General features: G+C 37.7%; 1 protein-coding gene across 2 annotated transcripts in view; it reads right to left on the bottom strand.

Annotated features, from left to right (window-relative positions):
• LOC127872887 (codanin-1-like) overlaps positions 1-20,408 on the bottom strand; it is a 77,565-nt gene that overhangs the window by 23,728 nt on the left and 33,429 nt on the right. For both annotated transcript variants that reach the window (XM_052416371.1, XM_052416372.1), the window contains exons 10-16: positions 12,243-12,468; positions 11,819-11,959; positions 10,647-10,813; positions 9,789-9,867; positions 9,226-9,318; positions 8,034-8,088; positions 1,410-1,537 (exon numbers count right to left, since the gene is read on the bottom strand). In XM_052416371.1, coding sequence (XP_052272331.1) covers positions 1,410-1,537; positions 8,034-8,088; positions 9,226-9,318; positions 9,789-9,867; positions 10,647-10,813; positions 11,819-11,959; positions 12,243-12,468 — 889 coding nt within the window. The remainder of the gene's footprint in view (positions 1-1,409; positions 1,538-8,033; positions 8,089-9,225; positions 9,319-9,788; positions 9,868-10,646; positions 10,814-11,818; positions 11,960-12,242; positions 12,469-20,408) is intronic.

Consider the following 20,408-nt stretch of genomic DNA (forward strand, 5'->3'; position numbering starts at 1 on the left):
CCCCGGGGCAGAGTCATATTTGACCCAAGGGGCATAATTTGTTGAAATTTGGTAGAGGACTATTAGATGTCTCTACATACCAAATTTGATAGCCCTAGGCCAAATGGTTATGGACGTTAAGATTTTGAAAGTTTTCACAAAATAGGCCTTACTAGTAAATAAGCAAATTTTCATTTGTGTGACCCCCGGGGCAGGGTCACTTTTGACCCCAGGGGCATAATTTGAACAACTTTGAAAGAGATTCACCCCAGGAACATTCCTGAGAAATTTCATCAGAATTGGATCAGTAGTTTAGGAGAAGAAGATGTTTTAAGGAAAAGTTAATGCGCACACGCACGCACAGACGCATGCAGGACGGACACAGGACCATGACATAAGCCCCGCTGGCCTCTGGCCAGTGGAGCTAAAAACCATTCTGAATTAAGCCGTGTTTTTCCTAAGCAAAGCTAAGATGTTGAAATTTCAAAATTATGATAATCTGTGCTTTCTCCGAATCATTTAAACAAGCATTTGTGCTTAACTGTTTATAACACCTCAATCTATGACCAAGTAATAGCCTATGCAACAAAATGTTATGGAAAGAGTGATGAACTAAGCTTATTTTTATCAACCAAAATTTGAGTGGGAGCTTGAAATTATACTGTAAAAACTATGTCAAAAGTCAACATGCTCAAAAGTTGGGGTGTAAAAATTTGACAAAAATTGGAAGATTCAAAATCACTCCAAAAGAAAGTTTTCAATTTGAAAAGAAATGGCAAAAAAAGCCAACTGCATTTGTGCTTAATCAGACGATAGAGCCCAAAAGTGCTATAACCCTGTGTATTAATTCCCAAAAGTACTATTATTCTGTGTAATATAAAACCTAAAGTTTAAATATGCATATATAATTCTGTCAAAACAACAATTTATGTGAGTAAACATATAAAATACATATAAACTTCAAATTTATTTTTCACATAAATTTACTTCAAGTTGCATCAGAGTTTCAGAAAAAGGTTCATATGTGATAAAACCAACCAGTCTTTGCAATTGAATAAGAACCATGCCTCAGGCGTTCACATTGTGTTACACGGAAAATGCTTGTTCCAATATCATATAAAGGCATATCACATGATTAACTTTACCCACCTCCATATTTACTTCCTGAAAATGGCAAATGTTGAACATTTATTAAATAATAAAATTCTTAAAATAATAATTATTAATATTGGGCAGACTTGCCTTGAAAACTGTAAGAAGCATGTAGAGTCCATAATTTTTAAGATTATTGAACGAAAAAGGTCTTGACTTATGGCTGAGTGTTTACCTTACTAAACATAATTTTACAATCATTTTACACAAATGCTATTGCCCAAAACTACCTGCCCATATAAGTGTGTGGCACAAACCGGTTAATACACTATACATACCTGTAGCTGCCTATCAGTTAGAGACTTCTGCACAGGAATGTCAGCAGAGATGGGCGTGATCTTCCTCACAGTGGAAGCCTTGCTGTTACTGCCCACGGAGAAATCTACCAGCAGTGTCTTCAGCTCACCTGTCAACAGGTAGCGTCATTAAGGCAAGGTAATACAGGCAGTCAGGAGCACATCCATTTAATATAGTACGATAAATTGAGCTGCATCAGGAAAAAAAGGGTCTTATGGCATATGTGGCCAGCATAGCTCCAGACCAGGCTGCCCATCCACACAGTCTAGTCAGAAGCTACTCTGTCCTCTAATCAGACCACGCAACCTTAATTATTTTATATTGTTGTTACAATTTAATTTTTAAACAAGAGGGCCATGATGGCCATGAATCGCCCACCTGACTAACCAAATACAATCCCAACCCAGATTTCATCAAGATAAACATTCTGATCAAATTATATAAAGATTGGATGTAAACTGTGACCTCTATTGTCAACACAAGGTTTTTCTATTATTTGACCTAGTGACCTAGTTTTTGACCCCAGATGACCCAAATACAATCCAAACCCAGATTTCATCAATATAATCATTCTGATCAAATTTCATTAAGATTGGATGAAAACTGCGACCTCTATTGTCTACACAAGGTTTTTCTATTATTTGACCTTGTGACCTAGTTTTTTACCTCAGATGACCCAAATACAATCCCAACCAGATTTTATCAAGATAAACATTCTGACCAAATTTCATAAAGATTGGATAAAAACTGTGACCTCTACTGTCTACACGAGGTTTTTCTACTTTTTGACCTAGTTTTTGAACTAGTGACCTAGTTTTTTACCCCAGATGACCCAAATACAATTCCAACCCAGATTTCATCAAGATAAACATTCTGACCAAATTTCATAAAGATTGGGTGAAAACTCTGACCTCTACTGTCTACACAAGGTTTTTCTATTATTTGACCTAGTTTTTGACCTAGTGACCTAGTTTTTGACCCCAGATGACCCAAATACAATCCCAACCCAGATTTTATCAAGATAAACATTCTGAACAAATTTCATAAAGATTGGATGAATTCTGCAACATCTATTGTCTACACAAGGTTTTTCTATTATTTGACCTATTATGTGACTTAGTTTTTGCCCTAGTGACCTAGTTTTTGACCCCAGATGACCCAAATACAATCCCAACCCAGATTACATCAAGATAAACAATGTGACCAAATTTCATAAAGATTGGATTAAAACTGTGACCTCTACAGTCTACACAAACAAATTGTTGACGGTTTTTCTATTATTTGACCTAGTGACCAAGTTTTTGACCTCAGATGACCCAAATTCAATCCCAACCCAGATTTCATCAAGATAAACATTCTGACCAAATTTCATAAAGATTGGATGAAAACTGTGACCTCTACTGTCTACACAAGGTTTTTCTACTATTTGACCTAGTTTTTGACCTAGTGACCTAGTTTTTGACCCCAGATGACCCAAATACAATCCCAACCCAGATTTTATCAAGATAAACATTCTGACCAAATTTCATAAAGATTGGATGAAAACTGCGACCTCTATTGTCTACAAAAGGTTTTTCTTTTATTTGACCTATTGTGTGACCTAGTTTTTGACCTAGTGACCTAGTTTTTGACCCCAGATAACCCAAATACAATCCCAACCCAGATTTCATCAAGATAAACATTCTGACCAAATTTCATAAAGATTAGATGAAAACTGTGACCTCTACTATCTACACAAACAAATTGTTGACGGACACACGCACACACATACGGACGCCGAACATCACACGGTCACATAAGCTCACCATGTCACTTCGTGACAGGTGAGCTTAAAAGTACACTTGCTAAACACCAACCTCTACGATTATTACATATCAGTAATAATATTCAAATTCAATCAATCTTTGCATCTCTTTTATTTTAAGAACACAATTGTGCAGCTTTAATTTGATATGAGAGGACTATGGTCCTTGACCAGCATTGATAAAGCTCATAAAGGTAATCTGCAACTTGTTTGTACTTATGGACAAACATCAGGTCAAATATTCTATAAGAAATATAGCGTTTCCTGCATACAAAAGGATAAAATATAATTAAGCAACATTTACTGATTAATGTCACAGATAATCTTTTTATCTGACAGCTTAATGATTTTATATAGCAAATTATGACCCGTTTGATAAAGATAAGGTTCATTCAACACCTTGCTTTTATCCAACGGCTAGAACATGTACATAGGCACTACATGTTAAAGGTCAAACACAGTGAAGACTTGTAGACGATTTAAGTAGTTAAAATATATCAAGCTATTTAATGAGCATTTTTTTAACAAAATAAAAAAAGGAAAATGTATATTTTCATGTTATTTTATTAAATTGTTATCAATGACAATAATCATAACAATAAAATAAATAAATCAAAACAAGAAACCGTCGAAGACGGGTGATGCTCCCCAAAGTGTTTTTTTGTCACAATATTGCACTATATATTCAGATAAAAGGAAACGTCTTAAGGGCACAGTAGTTGGGGGGACAAGAATTGTTTTATATAAAATTTCAAAGGGCCATTACTCTGTGAAAAATCATCCGACCAGAACCTGCTGATAATATGTACATCTCGTTTTGGTAGTGAAGCTTCCCATAAAGTTTCATTAAATTCCGGTCATTAGTTGCTGAGAAATAGCCCGAACAAGAATTGCACTATATGTACAGTTAATGGACAATTTCAAAGGGCCATAACTCTGTGAAAAATCATCCGACCAGAACCCCCTGATTATATGCACATCTCTTCTTGGTAGTGAAGCTTCCCATAAAGTTTCATTGAATTTCGGTCATTAGCTGTTGAGAAATAGCCCAGACAAGAATTGCACTATATGTACAGTTAATGGAAAATTTCAAAGGGCCATAACTCTGTGAAAAATCATCCGACCAGAACCCACTGATAATATGCACATCTCCTCTTGGTAGTGAAGCTTCCCATAGTTTCATTGAATTCCCGTCATTAGTTGCTGAGAAATAGCCTGGACAAAAATTGTGCACGGACGGACACACGGACGGACGGACAGACGAAGCGGCGACTATATGCTCCCCTTGAAATTTTTTGGGGGAGCATAATAAATCACGATTACACACTGAAGTACTCATTTTCAAATCAATATACCATATATAAACAAGGGCTGTTTGTAAAACATGCATGCCCCTCATATGGGCTGTCCGTTGTAGTGGCAGCCATTGTGTGAATACGATTTTTGTCACTGTGACCTTGACCTTTGACCTAGTGACCTGAAAATCAATAGGGGTCATCTGCGGGTCACGATCAATGTACCTATGAAGTGTCATGATCCTAGGCAAAAGCGTTCTCGAGTTATCATCCGAAAATCATTTTACTATTTCGGGTCACCGTGACCTTGACCTTTGACCTTGTGACCTCAAAATCAATAGGGGTCATCTGCAAGTCTAGATCAATCTACCTATGAAGTTTCATGATCCTAGGCGTATGCGTTCTTGAGTTATCATCCGAAAACCATTTTACTATTTCGGGTCACCGTGACCTTGACCTTTGACCTAGTGATCTCAAAATCAATAGGGGTCATCTGCGAGTCATGATCAATCTACCCATGAAGTTTCATGATCCTAGGCGTATGCGTTCTTGAGTTATCATCCGGAATACATTTTACCATTTCCGGTCACCATGACCTTGACCTTTGACCTAGTGACCTCAAAATCAATAGGGGTCATCTGCGAGTCATGATCAATCTACCCATGAAGTTTCATGATCCTAGGCGTATGCGTTCTTGAGTTATCATCCGGAATACATTTTACCATTTCCGGTCACCATGACCTTGACCTTTGACCTAGTGACCTCAAAATCAATAGGGGTCATCTGCGAGTCATGATCAATCTACCCATGAAGTTTCATGATCCTAGGCGTATGCGTTCTTGAGTTATCATTCAAAAACCATTTTACAATTTCTGGTCACCGTGACCTTGACCTTTGACCTAGTGACCTCAAAATCAATAGGGGTCATCTGCGAGTCATGATCAATGTACCTATGAAGTTTCATGATCCTAGGCTCAAGCGCTCTTGAGTTATCGTCTGACAACCACCTGGTGGACGGACCGACCGACAGACCGACCGACATACCGACATGAGCAAAGCAATATATCCCCTCTTCTTCGAAGGGGGGCATAATAAAAGCTGTAATTTATCAATCCAATGCAGCGTTTCTTTTAAATTCGTTTAGCTAAAAGAAAAACTCTACAACAAATGGGGAATTGAACTTGTGCCTCACGCGGAGTAACCAGACACTCTCCGCGACGCTAAGAAGCTAGCACAATTCCACATATGTTAGAAAAGAGCTTATTTTACTACACAGCTGACAAAATCACTTGATTGCATCATTCAGGTGAAAGATGCTTACTGTATAAGTGGTAAAGTTAGCGAGGTGGAAATGTTTGCAAATTTCGCGAACGCAATAAATTCGCTAAATTTTCCCCCAGCCAAAATTGCGCCCCCATTGAGGTAGAAATTTACGGTGACACCAGGTAAAGATAATTACTGTATACCATCGTGTAAGAAATTTAATCTTGACACTGGTTTAAGATAAAAACTACTTTATTATCGATTTTACATAATTACGAATATAACATTTTGGAGAAATATATATAAAAACGTATTATAAACAAAATGTTTATTTTATGTTTGATTAACTATTAACATACTGCTTAGTTAGGGCATTACTCAAAGATTGCCAAAGCTGTTTGGTTACATCTGAAAATAAATGACTGAACAAATAAACTGATTTTACAAACAGTTGTTTAGGTATCGCATATCGATCAATACAGTAGCCCCGTTAGGAAAACATGTTTTCACACCTTATCGCTTGATAACAATAGGATTATTGTTTTCGGAGAAAAGGCATTGTTAACAGTTTTCCCCCCTCACATCAAACAGCAATTTTTGGACAAAGAAAAAGACAGAACGAACTACGCTGAAATCATTTTATTTCACAAGTAAAGTGTGATCACAAATCAGTAAAACAGTTTACATAGAACAAGATCAATTTATCCATAAAATAAACAAATATTTCACAACACTAACAATGTTAAAATGTTGTCAGCTATAATCCGTCAATCTAACGATCGTTTAAACTAACTGTAAGTATCTGACAATTATAATCGGATTGTATGCAACCAGCAATAAATTACAATTTTTACAACGTGAAATATTTTTATGTCCTTTTGATACGGGCGTTTCGCTAACATTTCCACACGCGAAATGTCTGTTTTTGTGAATTCGCTAACTTTTCGACACGCGGAAATATTCACTTATACAGTATATCTGCATTTGGAACGAATGTGTATGTGTGTTTACGATGGATTATTATAAACAATGTGAACAATAGTGTCAGAATATATTACTCCTATGAAACAGGTCAGGTGAGACAGAATTTTCGATTTCTTTAAAATGTCAAATGAACTTGAATAACGCGATGTTTTGTTGAACAATTGATGGATTGAGAAAAGTGTCAGTGAATTGCTCTTCAAGGAAATGAAAAGGGTTATTTCTTTGAGGAATAAGACATTTCTTTGTCAGTCAATCAAAGAATGTCTATCCACAAAGAATTGCCTGTTTACACCAAGTCCTTTAAAATGGGAAAGATTGATGGCGATGAAGCAATGTACATTTTAAAACTGTGTGCAGAAAACAAAACTTGAAGAAAACAAACATGGTTGTTACACAACTTTGGGGAGTAGAACAATAACCAGTAGATGTTTTTACTTTTTATGCAAGTTAGTAAAAGTGTGAAAAAAGAAGACTTGTTTATAGACTAAAATTAACAATATTGGCGGGGATAAATGCTGAATCATGCTTGACAAGTAAATTCAAAATGGCAGCATTTTTTGTATTTTGCAGAGGTAAAACTAGAATTTTAATTTGAAGAAAATCGTCTGTCTTCTACTTGAGTGTGTTACATTTGGAATGCTGATTAAATTTTAATCAAGGCATATAGCGATATTTTGTCATATTACTCTTCTTTTACAAGGAATTCTAAAGGACTATTTCGAGTGACATAAACCGGCACAATCACGAATAATTTGTATATTACTACACAAGGTTAGATTGGGTTTATTTAATCTGCTTTGGCTATTCTTTTTAGCAATTAAAGACTTTGATTGCATCGGGAACAAGTTAAATATGTACAAATATTGAAGGATAAATAGAATACTATGTTAGTGTGATTGTGAACTTGAATTTAACCAACTCGTCTCAAAAAGGCTTACACAGCTCGGCAAGCCTCGCCATGTAAACCTTTTTTCAACTCATCGGATCAATTCAAGTACACAATTACACTAACATAGTATTCTCTATCGCGGTGTGTCAATCTCTTTTGATAACGAACAATTCTCTTGGGGCTTGTTTGTATGCAATGTGGTGACATAACCAGTGTAACCCCGGAAGTGCCGGACAAATGACGGACAAAAGGGGATAAAAAAAACTCACATGAGCATGTTTTGATCATGTGACCTAAAAATAAAGACATTGCTAAATACAGAATTATTGCTGACAAAGCACATATGTGAAAAGTTGATATGAGTACTTACCAATGTATGGACAGCAAATATAAAAGACGGCCTGGTCTACAAAGTTCCTGTTATCCTGAAAAGAGAGGATTTGCCTTACTTATGACCTTTATACTGAAAATGATATTTTACATGCAAATATAACATGTATTTAAAATACATGTATTAGATTTAAACATAAAATGAAGAATACAACTCTATTTCTTTTAAAGTCTTCATATAAAGTTTTTTCTATTTCAGCCTATATGCAACTCAAGTTGTTTATGAAAACATGAAATACAAGAGCTTGTCACAGTAGTGCTAAATTCCTGCTGAAATGTGTTTGCTTGTATGAGAACATTTGTTTTAGAGAGTAGAATAATATTTGTAAAACATGGCACCTGTGTCAGCTATTTTTATTTCAAGGATCAATTAGTTTTATAGTGTTGGAGTTATGCTGTAGAGAATAAAATATATGGAAATGAAAAAAGGGAGGTAATTAAAAAATTACGGCCGATAGAGCTATGGTTCATGTTCACTGCACTTCTCCTAGTTGCCATCTGTTTATATTTCTAGTTTCAAGTAAATCCCTTCTGTAAGTATAGAGTTATGCTCCGAACAAAAATTTACTATGAAATTAAAAAAGGGGAGATAATTAAAAACCTAAGGTAGATAGAGTTACAGTTCTTAGTCACTGCACTTCTCCTACTTGCCATCTGTTTATATTTCAAGTTTTAAGCAAATCCCTTCAGTAGATTTAGAGTTATGCTCCGGACAAAAATTTACTTTGAAATTAAATAAAGGGAGATAATTAAGAAACTAAGGTAGATAGTTATGGTTCTTAGTCACTGCACTTTTCCTACTTGCCATCTGTTTATATTTAAAGTTTTAAGTAAATCCCTTCAGTAGATTTAGAGTTATGCTCCAGACAAAAATTTACTTTAAAATTATATAAAAGGGGAGATAATTCAAAAACTAAGGTAGATAGAGTTATGGTTCTTGGTCACTGCACTTCTCCTAGTTGCAATCTGTTTAAATTTTAAGTTTAAAGTGAATCTATTGAATAGATTTGGAGTTATGCTCTGGACAAAGTTTCGGATGGAAGGAGGGACACACAGACGGACGGAGACAATAACTATATACCCTCCGGAATTTTTTTTTCGCCGGGGATAACAAAACGGTATGTGGACAGCAATTTTTTTTGTCAATGAGAAAATCAGAATCCTAACTTTACCAATGATGCCAATGAAGGCATCGAGTTTTTCAGCACCACAGACACGTCATCTGGCACTTCTGAGAAGAACAATCCATCAGGAATAACTGGGTTCTGGCAAATATAGTTCACCATTTCAGTAAGAGCTAAGTACTACAAGTAATATTCTGGTGAATAACATGTGAATCATGCACAGATTAGTATTTTTTTCCATCTCCATCACTAACTTAATAATTAGAATATTAGTATAGTTCATCCAAAATTAATTATTTAATAAAAGAACACCTTTTTGCTTATTGAAAGGGGGCATACAAATTGAATATGCATGATTTTACATAATAAGAAACAATGCATGCAAGTTTGGAAGTTTAAGTTGAAAAAAGTAGGAGAATTTCATCAGAGCAGTATCTATTGTGTGGACATGCGTGCATAGTGAATCCATTATGACCCATTATGTTGTGTGGGGTTTATAATTAAATCAGCAAATGACTTCACAGACTTGAGGGCATAAGATGAAACAACACCTTTAAATGACCTCCACTTTCCGCAAAGTAGCAATTAATCAGAACATGTATGTTTTCTACCTCCAGTAGCCAGCTGATGAGAGCTGTGACCAGAAGGTTACCAAATGACATCTCATCCTGCAGTTGGGTCCACATGTACCTGAAACAGTCCACATGTACCTGTAACAGTCCACTTGAAGCTGTAACAGTCTACTTCTTGAACTCTTGCATAAACTGTATTACAACTTTATATACAAGAGCACCGCATACGGATGCCACGCTCGGCTGCGGGTGCAGTTTTGAATAAATGAAATAAATTTAGAGATCACAGTGACCTTGATCTTTGACCTAGTGACCCAAAAATGGGTGTGGCATGAAGAACTCATCAAGTTGAGCTACACATGAAGTTTCAAAGTTGTAGGTTGAAGCACTTTGATTTTAAAGCCAATGTTAAAACCTTAACAAAATGTTAAGTTTTAGCATGACGCGGACGGCGAGCTGGCTATGACAATACCTCGGGTTTTCTCCGAAAACAGTCGAGCTAATAAAAACTTGTGAGGATGAACAAGATCCATTAATCTCCTAACAATTCTCCAACTAGGTTTAAACAGAGAGGCTCAGCACCCTGTCTCCCCTACATCCCGCCCTGCCCTCTTGGATCCCCACCATGCCTTTTTTTATCTGATCACATTATTGTAAAGGAATGTTTTCCAGTTTTGTTTATTATACAAACAATGTTTTAAATGAAAATGCATTTAATATGAAATTTATACATATATAACACATGCTATATTGAAAATATGTCACAGGGATAATATAACAGTAGGCTCTCAAGTGCCCCATTGACAAATTAGCACCCTGCCCTTCTCAAATCTTAGCCAGAGCACTGCTCCTCAAAAAACATACATTATAATTAATTAAACATCTTTCTCCACTAGCCTATGAATGCCCAGCAGAAGCAGCAGCACGGAGTGGAAGACATCAAGGCGTGGGGCCAGGGGGTCCATCATTGACAGGTACTCCACCACCCAGGGCACAGTGAGGGTCAACGTTCCACTGGAAAAGGCACTCACCAGGCACTGTTGAAGGTTAAGGGCTGGCACATGCTACAAACAATACAATGGCTTCATTACGGCTTTTGAGGGGGGTAGGGGAAAATTCACCAAGAGATAGGTACTACAGAATGGCAAAAAGCTTTTTAAAATTTGTTTACCTTGTGATTATAAAGGTTGTCCCCACTTAAACCAAATTAAAAACTTGAAAAGATTTTTTAATATATAAACAAGATGCGTTTGTGAAACACAATGTCCCCCTATATGACGTTTGACTTTGAAGGATGACCTTGACCTTGTGAAGGATGACCTTGACCTTTCACCACTCAAAATGTGCAGCTCCATGAGATACACATGCATGCCAAATATCAAGTTGCTATATTCAATATTGCAAAAGTATTCATAAAATAAGCGATTTGGGCCAAATATATTTGACCTCTGACCTTGAAGGATGACCTTGACCTTTCACCACTCAAAATGTGCAGCTCCATGAGATGCACATGCATGCCAAATATCAAGTTGCTATCTTCAATATTGCAAAAGTATTTATAAAATAAGCGATTTGGGCCACATATATTTGACCTCTGACCTTGAAGGATGACCTTGACCTTTCACCACTCAAAATGTGCAGCTCCATGAGATACACATGCATGCCAAATATCAAGTTGCTATCTTCAATATTGCAAAAGTATTCATAAAATGAGCGATTTTGGCCATATATATTTGACCTCTGACCTTAAAGGATGACCTTGACCTTGACCTTTCACCACTCAAAATGTGCAGCTTCATGAGATACACATGCATGCCAAATATGAAGTTGCTATCTTCAATATAGCAAAAGTTATTGCAAAATGTTAAAGTTGGCGCAAACAGACAGACCAACAGACAGACCAACAGACAGACCAACAGACAGGGCAAAAACAATATGTCCCCCACTACTATAGTGGGGGACATAAACATTCTGACTTTGTGGTCTGGTGAGCAAAAATCCAATACAAAACTTGTATTGGAAATCTTTCAAACATGTTGTAAAATACATCATTTTAGTGTCGTGTATACCTTGTTTCTAATAGCGATATATGTGGCCTCCATACTGTCTGGTATTCTCTCAGGTGACTGGTAGGGTAGGAACGTCACAAAGCCCAGAAACTTGCTGACCAGTCGAACACTCAACAGCGCTGAACTGAACATGTCCTGCTCCTGGATAATCACATTCTCTCATATATGTTGAACACTAACAGGTTGCATGCATGATTTATTTCGCGAGAGAGTAGGTTGCCAGATGAAAACTACGTAATAACCCTTAATTTCGCATGTGTAACAGCCACCCTTACCAAGGTATGATTTGTATCAGAGTTAATTGCAATACCAAGCTGTTTTGAGGAAAAAATAAACACAGAAAATTGAAATATTATCCCCATGTATTCCGAATAATACAAATGCATGGTTGAAGTCCTCATTTTATTAACTGTATAATGCAGACCTCCTCATCGCCATTCCCAGTGGCTGCATCTTCATCATCATGCATGGCAAATGTGGTCTCGTTAAGCTCAGAAACCTTAGCAGTAAATGTATCACACAAGTGCTGGTTCAGTAGTGGGTTACACGCCACTATGATGAAGTCGCGAAAGAACTCCTGCATCCCTGGAAAGGACGGATTCGGACAAGGGCCTCCTACGCTCAACGGCTTGATGAACCTCTCTTGTAACCTGGCATAAGATTTTTTTTATTTTACAACTCAGATGCGTCTTTTCACGCATTTGTAGTCCCATCAAAAATCAGATCAAATGAAATACCTCTCTTACTAGATACAATTTTACAGGCTTCATTTCCAGTACTAAGATAATGATGAGCACAAAACAGCATAAAATCTGAACAGACTGCAAGTATCTAGTAGGCTGCTCTGGTTTTATGCTGGTTGCTGGTAGCAATTTTCTTTTTGCTTCTGAGGGGAAAAGGTTTACTAACATACTGTTTGTAAGACTCTGTTATGACAAACACACATTTGAGTTGTGTATTTAGCAGCTGCATACAAAATTACATGAATGAAAATAGTTCACATAAAAGATTATAACATGTAAATCTGGAATAAAACAACAAACCATAGTTGTTTAAACAATTATTTGTCAGTTATAATAGATTCTTGTTTTGTGTCAACAGCTTCAATCTTAAATAAGAGTACTGGTTATATACATCCAATCTGCTTGTGTACAAAATACAAATGCATTACACATACAGTCCACTCTCATTATCTTGACATCGGATATCTCGATTTTCTCGATATGTCGAAGTAAGGTCAATGTCCCAACTTTTTTCCTTTTTTATCTATATTAATAAACATTGCATATCTCGATTTTCGTAATGTTGAATTATTCAAAATCTCGATATAAAAATTTGTCTCGAGTCCTGATTTTATATGCATTTACTGTGGTTTATCTCGAAGTGCGAATAACTGTCCCAGGGTCGGCAAAGATGAGAAAAAATTTCTTTGAAACTTCACCGACCCACTTCGCCCGGCTGCTCCCAATTCTGTGCGGTAGATAATTGATCCGTTAATTGCATCAATGATCACATGTGTGTAATGTCATTAGCCATTAACACTTGAGTATGGCCTGTCACTTTAACTGTCACTTTAACTGCAATTAATACACAGCCTGCCGAAAGACTTTGAGTTATATTTTTGCGTATATAAACCGTCGCAAAATTGCAGAACTACAAATGTACATGTACGTTTCAGTATTCCGGAGCGTGATTAACGCATGTTCAGATGGAAAACCCTCATCTTGATTGGACGTCAATTGCATCATAACTTTAAATAGCAACATTACCGGATGTTTACTAGACAGTTTAGAACAAGAGCACCGCATAACGGGTGCCACGCTTGGCTGCAAAAGCTTGTCAGAATTTTTTTATTTTTTAAGTTCACAGTGACCTTGACCTTTGACCTAGTGACCCAACAAGAGATGTGTTTTGTTGGGTCGCTAGATGTGTTTGTCAGAAACACAATGCCCCCTACTGCGCCGCATTGAAATGAAATTTCTATTTATCATTTGGCAGGTATAGAAAAACTCTCCCTTTAAAGGTTATTACTTCCCTTGAATTTTGTCCAATCCAACGGAGGGGGGGGGGGGGGGGGGGGTCTCACAGTCAATTATGACCATGTCAGACATCACTGACAACCAAGGCCTGTGGTTAAAAAGAGATCATAGCCAGAGTTGATCACATATCTATGGACATAAGTCCACAGGTATGTAATGAACATCCAAGAAATTATAATTATATCATGACTGTAGACCACTCAAAATGTGCAGCTCCATGAGATACACATGCATGCCAAATATATAAAGTGGCTATGTTCAATATTGAATAATTTTCTCCCTTTTTAAAGCTTACTACTTCCCTTAAACCTGTATTTTTTACCGTAGACCGTAAAGGATGACCTTTACCTTGACCTTTTACCACAATGTGTTTGTCAGAAACACAATGCAACCTACTGCGCCGCTTTGATTTATTTAACAAAAATATGTACGTGGGCAGGTCAGATAACTATGTCCATTTAAAGCTTATTACTTCCCTTGACTTTGTTTTTTGCACCCTAGACCTTGAAGGATGATGTTCACCTTGAAATTTTACCACTCAAAATGTGCAGCTCCATGAGATACACATGCATGCCAAATATCAAGGTGCTATCTTCAATATTTAAAAAGTTATGGCCAATGTTAAGGTTTTAGCACGACGCCTACGGCTGACGACGAGCTGGCTATGACAAAAGCTCGGGTTTTCTCCGAAAACAGCCTCGCTAAAAATGATAACCGCATGTGTTCATGCAATTCTGTAACACTTAAAACGTCATTTTAAGCATTTAAATAGCAAATTTAATCGTGCCTCGTAAAAACGCGTATATATCAGGTAATAGATAGGGTAGTAGAGAGTATTATGCCAAAAGGTGCAGGCTTTAGTTATGCCACTTAGCAGGTATATAGATGTTAAAAACAAATTAAATTTTCGTCTCATTTTTTCTTTGAAAACACCAAATCGGATATCTCAAACTCTCGTTATCTCGATATTTTTTTTTGCTCCCGCCGACTTCGAGATAACGAAAGTGGACTGTAGTTTGTTTGTTAATATATTCAATCTGCAGTGTTTCCTTCTTCTACATTGTTGCTTTATCTGTTTATCAAGTATTTTGTGAGTATCTAGTCTGATTTTTTGTATATGGAAAACAGGAGATGCACATACAAACAGGAACAAGAGGGCCTGAAAGGCCCAAAGTCGCTCACCTGAGATAACAAGATATTATTGGGACAAATCTTCTGACCAAGTTTTACGAAGATCGGAAAATAAATGTGGCCTCTAGAGTTTTAACAAGGTTTTACTATAGCCATATAAGGAAAAATGCCCTGCCCCCTGGCAGCCATGTTTTTCAACCAACAGGCATCATTTTTTAACTCATCCAAGTTTCATGAAGATCAGACAGTAAATGTGGCCTCTAGAGTGTTAACAAGATTTTACTATAGCCATATGAGGAAAATAGCCCCGCCCCCGTGGTGGCCATGTTTTTCAACCAACCGGCATCATTTTTGAACTCGTCCAAGATGTTATTGGGATGAATCTTCTGACCGAGTTTCATGAAGATCGGACTATAAATGTGGCCTCTAGAGTGTTAACAAGATTTTACTATAGCCTTATATAACCATATAATGAAAAATGCCCCACCCCTTGGCGGCCATGTTTTTCAAGCAAACGTAACTATTTTCGAACTCATCCAAGATATCATTCAGACAAATCTTCTGACCATATTTCATCAAGATTGGACAATAAATGTGGCCTCTAGAGTGTTAACAAGGTTTTACTATATATAGCCATATAAGGAAAAGTGCCCCGCCCCTGGCGGCCATGTTTTTTAACCAACCAGCATCATTTTCAAACTCATCCAAGATATTATTGGGATGAATCTTCTGACCAAGTTTCATGAAGATTGGACAATAAATGTGGCCTCTAGAGAGTTAACAAGATTTTTCTATAGCCATATATAGCCATATAAGGAAAAATGCCCCGCCCCTTGGAAGCCATGTTTTTCAAGCAAAGGTTACCATTTTTGAACTCATCCAAGATATCATTAAGACAAATCTTCTGACCATATTTCATCAAGATTGGACTATAAATGTGGCCTCTAGAGTGTTAACAAGGTTTTACAATATATATAGCCATATAAGGAAAAGTGCCCCGCCCCTGGCGGCCATGTTTTTAAACCAACCAGCATCATTTTCAAACTCATCCAAGATATTATTGGGATGAATCTTCTGACCAAGTTTCATGAAGATTGGACAATAAATGTGGCCTCTAGAGTGTTAACAAGATTTTACTATAGCCATATAAAGCCATATAAGGAAAAATGCCAAGCCCCTTGGCAGCCATGTTTTTCAAGCAAAGGTTACTATTTTTGAACTCATCCAAGATATCAGTGGGACAAATCTTCTAAGCAAGTTTCATGAAGATTGGACAATAAATGTGGCCTCTAGAGAGTTAACAAGGCAAATGTTGACGCCGCACAACACTCAACGGACGACAGACAAAAAGCGATCACAAAAGCTCACCATGAGCATGATGTGCTCAGGTGAGCTAAAAACATGAAAATGTGTAACATTTCAAATAATGTTGTATACAGTTTTAATATAGTAAAATCAATACAATGAATACTGATAACTACGTTATTAGGTTAGGTTTAACAACATGATCACCTAAATTACGTATTGAGGCATTTGAAGAAGTTCAAAACATGAGCATGGTTATTTGAGCCCCAGTCTGGGAAAACTGATCTTAATGTAAATGCTTTGAGTGTCGTCCCAGATTAACTTGACTGATCTTAACGTATATACCTTGAGTGTTGTCCCAGATTAGCCTGACTGATCTTAATGTATATGCCTTGAGTGTCATCCCATATTAGCCTGACTGATCTTAATATAAATGCCTTGAGTGTTGTCCCAGATAAGCCTGACTGATCTTAATGTATATACCTTGAGTGTCATCCCAGATTAGCCTGACTGATCTTAATGTATATGCCTTGAGTGTCATCCCAGATTAGCCTGACTGATCTTAATGTATATGCCTTGAGTGTCATCCCATATTAGCCTGACTGATCTTAATGTATATGCCTTGAGTGTTGTCCAAGATTAGCCTGACTGATCTTAATGTATATGCCTTGAGTGTCATCCCATATTAGCCTGACTGATCTTAATATAAATGCCTTGAGTGTTGTCCCAGATAAGCCTGACTGATCTTAATGTATATACCTTGAGTGTCATCCCTGATTAGCCTGACTGTTCTTAATGTAAATGCCTTGAGTGTCATCCCAGATTAGCCTGACTGATCTTAATGTATATGCCTTGAGTGTCATCCCATATTAGCCTGACTGATCTTAATGTAAATGCCTTGAGTGTTGTCCCAGATAAGCCTGACTGATCTTAATGTATATACCTTGACTGTTGTTCCAGATTAGCCTGACTGATCTTAATGTAAATGCATTGAGTGTCGTCCCAGATAAGCCTGACTGATCTTAATGTATATGCCTTGAGTGTCGTCCCAGATTAGCCTGACTGATCTCAATGTAAATGCCTTGAGTGTTGTCCCAGATAAGCCTGACTGATCTTAATGTATATGCCTTGAGTGTCGTCCCAGATTAGCCTGACTGATCTTAATGTAAATGCCTTGAGTGTCGTCCCAGATTAGCCTGACTGATCTAATGTAAATGCCTTGAGTGTTGTCCCAGATAAGCCTGACTGATTTTAATGTATATACCTTGAGTGTCATCCCAGATTAGCCTGACTGATCTTAATGTAAATGCCTTGAGTGTTGTCCCAGATAAGCCTGACTGATCTTAATGTATATGCCTTGAGTGTCGTCCCAGATTAGCCTGAGCAGGATTTTAATGTACATGCCTTGGGTGTCATATCATATTAGCCTGACTGATCTTAATGTAAATGCATTGAGTGTCGTCCCAGATTAGCCTGACTGATCTTAATCTAAATGCCTCAAGTGCCATCCCAGATTAGTCTGACTGATCTTAATGTATATGCCTTGAGTGTCGTCCCAGATTAGCCTGACTGATCTCAATGTAAATGCCTTGAGTGTTGTCCCAGATAAGCCTGACTGATCTTAATGTATATGCCTTGAGTGTCGTCCCAGATTAGCCTGACTGATCTTAATGTAAATGCCTTGAGTGTCGTCCCAGATTAGCCTGACTGATCTTAATGTAAATGCCTTGAGTGTCGTCCCAGATTAACCTGACTGATCTTAATGTATATGCCTTGAGTGTCGTCCCAGATAAGCCTGACTGATCTTAATGTATATGCCTTGAGTGTTGTCCCAGATTAGCCTGACTGATCTTAATGTATATGCCTTGAGTGTCATCCCAGATTAGCCTGACTGATCTTAATGTATTTGCCTTGAGTGTCGTCCCAGATAAGCCTGACTGATCTTAATGTATTTGCCTTGAGTGTCGTCCCAGATTAGCCTGACTGATCTTAATGTACATGCCTTGAGTGTCGTCCCAGATTAGCCTGACTGATCTTAATGTATATGCCTTGAGTGTCGTCCCAGATTAGCCTGACTGATCTTAATGTACATGCCTTGAGTGTCGTCCCAGATTAGCCTGACTGATCTTAATGTAAATACCTTGAGTGTCATCACAGATAAGCCTGACTGATCTTAATGTATATGCCTTGAGTGTCATCCCAGATTAGCCTAACTGATCCTAATGTATATGCCTTGAGTGTCATCACAGATTAGCCTGACTGATCTTAATGTCAATGCCTAGAGCGTCATCCCATATTAGCCTGACTGATCTTAATGTAAATGCCTTGAGTGTCATCACAGATTAGCCCGACTGATCTTAACGTAAATGCCTAGAGTGTCATCCCATATTAGCCTGACTGATCTTAATGTAAATGCCTTGAGTGTCATACAATATTAGCCTGACTGATCTTAATGTAAATGCCTTGAGCGTTGTCCCAGATTAGCCTGACTGATCTTAATGTATATGCCTTGAGTGTCGTCCCAGATAAGCCTGACTGATCTTAATGTAGATGCCTTGAGTGTCGTCCCAGATTAGCCTGACTGATCTTAATGTACATGCCTTGAGTGTCGTCCCAGATAAGCCTGACTGATCTTAATGTAAATGCCTTAAGTGTCGTCCCAGATTAGCCTGACTGATCTTAATGTAAATGCCTTTAGTGTTGTCCCAGATGAGTCTGACTGATCTTAATGTATATGCCTTGAGTGTCGTCCCAGATTAGCCTGACTGATCTTAATGTAAATGCCTTGAGTGTTGTCCCAGATAAGCCTGACTGATCTTAGTGTACATGCCTTGAGTGTCATCACAGATTAGCCTGACTGATCTTAATGTAAATGCCTTGAGTGTTGTCCCAGATTAGCCTGACTGATCTTAATGTATATGCCTTGAGTGTCGTCCCAGATAAGCCTGACTGATCTTAATGTAAATGCCTTGAGTGTCGTCCCAGATTAGCCTGACTGATCTTAATGTACATGCATTGAGTGTCGTCCCAGATTAGCCTGACTGATCTCAATGTAAATGCCTTGAGTATTGTCCCAGATTAGCCTGACTGATCTCAATGTAAATGCCTTGAGTGTTGTCCCAGATAAGCCTGACTGATCTTAATGTAAATGCATTGAGTGTCGTCCCAGATTAGCCTGACTGATCTTAATGTAAATGACTTTAGTGTCGTCCCAGATTAGCCTGACTGATCTTAATGTAAATGCCTTGAGTGTTGTCCCAGATTAGCCTGACTGATCTTAATGTATATGCCTTGAGTGTCGTCCCAGATTAGCCTGACTGATCTTAATGTAAATGCCTTTAGTGTCGTCCCAGATTAGCCTGACTGATCCTAATGTAAATGCCTTGATTGTCATCCCAGATTAGCCTGACTGATCTTAATGTATATGCCTTGAGTGTTGTCCCAGATAAGCCTGACTGTTCTTAATGTAAATGCCTTGAGTGTCGTCCCAGATTAACCTGACTGATCTTAATGTATATGCCTTGAGTGTCGTCCCAGATAAGCCTGACTGATCTTAATGTATATGCCTTGAGTGTTGTCCCAGATTAGCCTGACTGATCTTAATGTATATGCCTTGAGTGTCGTCCCAGATTAGCCTGACTGATCTTAATGTATTTGCCTTGAGTGTCGTCCCAGATTAGCCTGACTGATCTTAATGTATTTGCCTTGAGTGTCGTCCCAAATTAGCCTCACTGATCTTAATGTACATGCCTTGAGTGTCGTCCCAGATTAGCCTGACTGATCTTAATGTATATGCCTTGAGTGTCGTCCCAGATTAGCCTGACTGATCTTAATGTACATGCCTTGAGTGTCGTCCCAGATTAGCCTGACTGATCTTAATGTAAATACCTTGAGTGTCATCACAGATTAGCCTGACTGATCTTAATGTATATGCCTTGAGTGTCATCCCAGATAAGCCTAACTGATCCTAATGTATATGCCTTGAGTGTCATCACAGATTAGCCTGACTGATCTTAATGTCAATGCCTAGAGCGTCATCCCATATTAGCCTGACTGATCTTAGTGTAAATGCCTTGAGTGTCATCACAGATTAGCCTGACTGATCTTAACGTAAA

Source organism: Dreissena polymorpha, chromosome 3 (assembly GCF_020536995.1).
Source record: "Dreissena polymorpha isolate Duluth1 chromosome 3, UMN_Dpol_1.0, whole genome shotgun sequence".
Taxonomy (NCBI): Eukaryota; Metazoa; Mollusca; class Bivalvia; order Myida; family Dreissenidae; genus Dreissena; species Dreissena polymorpha.